At 41.9% G+C, this 6,845-nt stretch overlaps 1 protein-coding gene across 1 annotated transcript in view; it reads left to right on the top strand.

Annotated features, from left to right (window-relative positions):
* Window positions 1-3,258: 3,258 nt before the first annotated feature.
* Window positions 3,259-6,845, top strand: part of LOC104492129 (sodium/bile acid cotransporter 7) — a gene marked incomplete at both ends in the record, with an annotated part of 8,961 nt that continues 5,374 nt past the window's right edge. The window contains one exon of the mRNA XM_010134640.1: window positions 3,259-3,341. Coding sequence (XP_010132942.1) covers window positions 3,259-3,341 — 83 coding nt within the window. The remainder of the gene's footprint in view (window positions 3,342-6,845) is intronic.

The following is a 6,845-nucleotide window of genomic DNA, read 5'->3' as shown; positions in this document are numbered from 1 at the left end:
GCAGCCCAGTCGGCCGGGCCCTCCTGTGGTCCCCGCACCTCCAGCAGCTCGCCGCCTCTCTGCTTCTTCATCGGTGTCAGGTACCCAAGACGTGTTTCAGGGTGTATTCCTGTGTGTGTCTCTGCTAGGCGCTGTACCAGGTGCTTCAGTAATGCCCTGCTGGTTTTGGATTGGGAGTGGTGAAAACTGGGCAGCAACTTACTTCGGATGTCCTCCTGTTAACCTGAGTAGTAACTTCAAGAACTCTAGGATGGGGATAAAGTCATTGCAGTCTGGGGTATGAGTGTCAGCCATCTGTGAGCTTCTCCGGAGGTGTCATGTAGTGGGTTAAAAGCTCAGGTGTTCTATTTCAGCCAGGTGATTTTTTTTTTACTTTATAATAAGACGCTTGTGTTTGAAAGTTCTCGAACTTCTTCGTGAAAGATGAGGGAAAACTGGAAATGAGTCTGTGCAGGGTGGTGTCAAATGCTTTCAGTATAACAAACCCGAAGAAAGATCTAAGCAGTGAGGTCTTGCATGTTTCCCGTAACAAGAGCTGATGAAGTGTCCAGCCTTACTCTGAAACAGTCAGCTGCATCTTTAAATACCGACAGCCATTTCTGGGTAGTTTCTGTTGTAACTTCAGTCCCAGATGTTCACATTTTCGAAAACAAATTAAGTTATGTATTTCTTTTTTTTTTGTAATTGATCTCTGAAGATTTATTTAAGAAAGGGGATGTAGAACACTTGAACAGAATTCCTTCAGCAATTCCATGATACGGGAGGGATGGAAGAATCTAGCTATGCTTTTATATGCATAGTTTTTTTTTTTTTTCCTAACAGAGCTGAAGTTTGAGGATAGACATCTTCTCACTGAGGAGACAACCTTTTCCCCCTCCTTCCCTTGGGTTCTGGGAAAAAAGAAATTATTTTAAAAAATATGGCTCTGAACACTTGCTGTGGCAGCTAAGGCTCTGGTACTTCACGGAGTTCGGGGTAGGCAAATTCCTTCTGTGCAAGGATACCGTCTAACATGTGTGCTGTTTTGCGTAGGTGAATAGGACCCACACGGAGCTTCTTGCAGGATCCATGCTATGTCTTAAAGACACCTTTAAATGGATTGTATCAGGTGGTTTGTCCCTTTTAGGTTTGATTGTCGTGCTAATTGTTAGCAGCAATGTGGGAGATCCTTTTAACTAGACTAGGGATAATTTTTCCTCAGCCTACTTCCTGCATGGAAGTACTATGATGGAGCACTTCATTTAATTATCCTACGCAAAGAGATGTCAGGCTTTGACGTGGCATTGTTCCTGGGACAACTTGCTTGAAAAATCCTTTAAGCATTGATTGAAACTCGTGAGCACACGTTCCCCAAAGTGGTATCCCCCTTCTGAAGCTATGGGATCTCAGTGCTCATTTTAAAACCAGAAAAAGAACCCCAGAGGTGGGGGCATGTGAAAAACACTTAGTTTACCTGTCATCTTCCAGCTGACAAAACCATACACCGTAATTTGTAGGGCCTTACCAAATAGTAAGGATGGTCCAGCATCCATACCAGTGGAACATTGTACCACAAATAACAAAGATTTGTGCTGTTGCCACCTTCAGGGCATAAGCCAAGCCCTTTTGGTGTGTTTTCCTATTTGATGAATGAGCCTATTTAGTTCCTGTGTGAAGAAAAGAACTTTCCTGACCAGTCTTTTGCACGAGAGTTGAAGGGAATCTGTTCTGACCAGAGTTACCTGTGCTCCAGGAACGCGTGGTTGCCCTTCTGGTAAAGGTTTCTCTGGTGTAAAGGAGTTCAGGCAGCCCAGAGAAGAACCCTAGAACAGAAAAACCGAGTCCTGGAAGAACCCCTATCCTAGCCAGACTGACTAACCCACTGCCTGTCTGCCCAGTGTGTATGTGCATGTACGTGTGTGCTCTAATCTTCTAAAAGTTTAGAAAAATTATGTAATTGTGTATAGAATATAGTTTTCTGTGTAGCTATATATATTTATATAACTTTTCTGTTTATTTGGTTTTTTTCCCTGGCTATTCAGTAACATTCCATAATTTTGCAGCTAGACATGTACTTCATTGCAGCTTTAACCCTTGCATTTCTGGGCTTATTTTTGCCTTATGCTTCCTATAGGTTGTTTGGGTTTTTTTTTGTGTTTAACACACAGAGTTTTAGGGCCTTGTCAACAGAGTCCTCTTTGAGAGTAGGATTTGGGTTTAAATTACTTGAGATGCAAATTTTATTAGATTCAGTGTATGATCAAAGCCCTCTAATTTAAGGATCATTGACCTTGGTCCAGTGTGACCATCAATGCATCATTCATCTGAGAGAAGAGAAAGGATCTTCTCTTCCAGAGGTTGGGTAAAGCCTTGCGTGTTTGCTGCTGCAGTTTTGCTCATGACAACTTACTGCCACTTGCAGAGTTAGGATATTACTTTGGTCCTAAGTAGACTGGTAATATTTTCTTTCTAATACAGTAACTGGTTGAATACTTGTAAAAAAAAAAATGAGTATATACATTTTGCGCTTGGTGGCCTCCAAAGGCAAAGTGTATTAAGAGAATTCATCATTTTTATAGGAGTGTAAAAAGTATTTTATTTTAATCTCACTGAAAAGAGTATATAAATATACACAAACTTAAGCCCTTTAATACAGTGGAACCCTTGGAGGTGCAGGCATCTGCCCTTGCTGATCTCACTGCAGCAGTGTGTCTGAAATGTGTTATTGTAGGGCTGGAATGAGCCATTTGGCTACAGCCCTGTTGTGGGGGAGTAGTGCAGAGCTGTATTGCCCCAAGGAAATCACTGCAAGGTATGATGTGGTTTCCTCTGTGCAGGCAGCCACACAGGTGTGTGTGGTGTCGGGGTGGAAGTGACAGGTAGATCTGTGAATGATACCGATGGCCTTGTGGAGGGAGCAGCTAATATTTTTGAGTGTACAGTTTGAATTTGCTGATGCCATAGGGATGATGACAGAACCGTAAAAAATTCCCTGTTTTCACCTTTCCAGAATTTACCCGTTAGTTCCCAGTAGCCTGTATATCACGGAAGCCAAATTTGTATGACACATACCTCACCCTTCATTCACTGGTTTGTTTTTATTTAAAAATGAATAGCATGCTCTCTGTAACTTAACAGTTCATATGCTTTTTGATAGAGACTTCAGTGATTAGATTTGCTGTAGGTATTTTTCCAAGTATTCTCATTTACTTGATGTAAATGCATATCGTGATCTCTTAGACTGTAGTTCACTTTCTTCTCTATGTTTGTATTTTTTAGGACCCTTGAAACCAGAAATTACCATAACTTACATTGCTGTTTCAGCTATATTCTTTAACAGTGGACTCTCCTTAAAAACTGAGGTACTGTAATTTCTCATTGCTTCATCCTCGTTTGGCTTTAAAAAGTTTTGTGTTGCTTTTGTTAAGGTTTGAATATTTAATTTCTATGCTGCTGTTCGTGATGCTGGGAGAATAGCTAACAAGAGAAGATAAATATTGGGCATTTTTGGAGTAACCCCTCCTTGATTTCAGGAAACTCTTCACAAAGTAAATGGAAATGGTGAGAAGGAGAGTGTGGATAAATATCACCCGTCCGTAGAGGCTGGGTTGTTTGACTTTGCAGGGCTTTGACTAAATGGACATACTGAGCACAATTTTGAAACTGGATCTACACCCTGGATGCGTCCCAAACCCCAATCAAGAGTGCGATCCAGAAGCACACTAGCACTTGCCGTCTGCCACCCCTTCTGCACCTTGGCTTCTCCACCGCTCAGCTGGGATACAGGCCAGAAAACTGTGTGAGTCCCAGGGTTGAAATTTGTAGGGTACCAGGCAGAGAGGGGCTACAGGGAGTCTCTGTACCTCTGTAGGACATGAAGGGAAGGTGTGAGATCTCTGCGTATCCCTCATCTCACCTGCTGGTGCTCTCCAAGTAAAACTGTTAAGGCCGGTCACTACAGGATTCATGCAGGCAAAGTGGCTTTAAATTAGTACGTGGGGTAGGCACAGGACAGCAGCTAGTGTCAACCCGAAAGGGTTCCTCTGCGGGCGCAAGGCCAGTGTACAGGTGCAAAGTCTTGGCGATCGTTTCCTACAGGATTGAGTTGTGGACATGTGGTCTTGAAGTGCCTACGCTCTGCTGCTTATCACGTACACTGAGACTTGTTTCAAAGTTTGTCACACGTTTTTCCGAGGGGAACAATCTGGGAGTAAGAAGAGATGAAGGGGAGAAACCTCTCTCGGTGATGTGTAAAGGAGGCAGGCAGAAAAGAAACGATGGCTATGTGCCAAGCGAAGGAGCAGCCAAAGTTAAACATTGCATGTCTCTGCCAGTCTAGTTTCTTGATTCCTTTTATGCTGTTGGCTGTGCTAACAGGTAATGTCATTCATACATTGCGTGATACTAATGCCTAAAAAAATCATCATGATATTGTCCAGTTTTCTTCTGGGCAAACTGGGGTTTGAATGGACAGAATGCATTCAGAAAAAAAATTTCTACCTTTCAAATGAAGGTGGTGTTTGAGTTGATGGCAGCCCTCTCCTGTCTCTGCTGGCAGTTCTGGCCCTAGGGCCTCTGGTTCTTCCAGGACACCATATCAGTGAAGTGACTAACCTTAGTCAATTCTCTGACAGCTGTTTGGAGCATTGTGGTCTTATGGGAAAGGAGGAAGAACCTTGTTATCTACTTGCCCAGGACAGTAATTAATGCTCACGTACATAGGCGAGAGGCACTTTCTTCCACAGAGAAGAGGACCTGAAGCACAAAGCCTGAGTAACACTAATGCAGTGGAGTTTTCTGCTTTCAGGGTTAGGAATCTCTGCATGCAGAGAAAAAATGTCAAACTTTCACTTGTTTGTATCCTCGAACCTTTGTATTTGTAAAGCAGCTGAGAGTAAAATCAGTATCATTATCAAAGTTTTGATTAGATTCTCAATGCTAGTGCATATCTGACTTTTTCCAGTTAAGGTGACATGACTGACGGGTTCCTGGGCAAGTTGTCATGTCCTGCTTTGAACTTGCATAATGCTTTCTCATCTGTTCTAAAAGCAATATATTGATGTAAATGAAGCTTTTACAGGAGCTGGTGTTTATTATGTCCAGGTAGCTGATCTCAAAGTGTTTTGGAAGCTTGCTTGTGTTAGGAGGCCAGCTCATGATTTTATTAAAACACTTTGGGGCGTGTTTTAATAGTTGAAGGTATAGCCTAAAGTTTGGTAGTATTAGTCAGTTAATGTATCTTCTTATTGGATTGCAAAGTAAATAATTTCTGGTTTTGTTTTTATTAGGTCTTGACCTGTGTGTCAGCTGATCTACCTTGAGCAGTACGTTAGTTAGATGGAAACTTGTGGTTGGTATGCTTTATGAGATGGTGAAAAGTTGCTTAAGTGTTAACGAAGGCCTTCTGATAAATCTGACAAAGTTAGAAATAGTTGATTCTTAAGGTTAAACTTCTGGTTTTTAGCTGCTGTGAAAGCGCACGCTCAGAAAAATGTGCTAAGATGGCTTCAGGGAACGTTTTACAAAGTAGTGGGCAACGTTCAGCGAGAGCCTGTCTGTGCACAGCCTTGTTATGTTTTCAAATCTAGAAGTGACTGAGATTTTTCTTACATTTGTAGAAGTAGTCTGTGTCCAGGAATGAGAAGAGCATGTGATTCCATCTTAACATAATGCTCTTTCAGTTTTCAGTGACTGGATAGCTTGCTCTTTTAAAGCTCCTGTAGGGCCCCAGAAATTAAATTGCGTACTCGGGTTACCCATTTCCGTGAGGAATTTGGCAAGAAGATACTGTTTGCTCTGTGGCTATTTTCCCAGAGGAGACCAGCTATGACCACCTAAGCATGGCAGCATGGCAACAGGGACCCACACTGACCAGTGAGAGGCTAGGATAAGCTCTCTAAAAGGTCTGAAATATTGGGAAAGACGAGGTAACCTTCTCTATCTGGTGTGCAGAAACAGTGTCAGAACTTGAAACTTTCAGTAATTTATTCTGAGACCCTTTGAGGGCTACGGTGATGGGTGTATTTTGGGACAAGCCCTGGTAGATTGCTTGAGGGGGTGAAGGCTCTTTACCTCAGTGTTTGTTCTATGATGATATAGTCTAAGGAATAACTGTTCTAAAAGCTGATCAGTAGAGACGTCTTGAAGACTGGTGATTTAGATCTGCAAAGACCTAATACACCATTCCTTCATGCGCTAGGTTGGCTGTGTTGTAATCACCTTCCTTGCTCCCTCAAAGCTCTAACCAGTCTTTCCCACGTTTTGGCCTTGGATTTTGCTTTTGAAAGTATCACACAATTTTCTTCAAATCATCTGTTTTTAAGGCATTTTCCAATTATGAAAATATGAAATTAAAAGGGCACACTGATGTTTGTGATGGTGCCTTCATAAATTGGTCGTCTAGGAAATCTGGGATGGAGGGGACTTGGCAGGAAAAAAGGAGGAACTAGCAGCTATGCTGAAAGAAGTCACTTGCTCTGGTTTTTCTCAATTGTATTATTTACTTTTTAAAGTATATAGGTATTTCCAGGTATCTTTTCTTCCCACACAGATGTGCTTCTACTACTAGACATTTTATCTTTGCTTTCTTTTTGAGACAAGATGAAATAGTACTACAGTGAAGCTGTTCATAATGCTGCAGGTGCTGTGACAGGTTATGTGTGAAGGGGGCCTGTTTCTTCATGCAGAGTGATGCTTGCCTGCTTAGGAGCTGTCTTTATTTAAAAAAAAAAAAAGTTGTTTCATTCAGTTAACCAAGCACTGAATGAAATGATACTTCCTTGACAAAACTGGATCAAAATGTACGTTTCGGATCCATTTTTGGTAGGGTATGAACGGATGTGTGGTTTTTTTTGTTGATAGGTTTG

The sequence above is a fragment of the Buceros rhinoceros genome, unplaced genomic scaffold (genome assembly GCF_000710305.1).
Source record: "Buceros rhinoceros silvestris isolate BGI_N320 unplaced genomic scaffold, ASM71030v1 scaffold17114, whole genome shotgun sequence".
NCBI classification, from domain to species: Eukaryota; Metazoa; Chordata; class Aves; order Bucerotiformes; family Bucerotidae; genus Buceros; species Buceros rhinoceros.
Note: the sequence above shows the minus strand (reverse complement) of the source record. Positions and strands in the feature narration are given on the sequence as shown.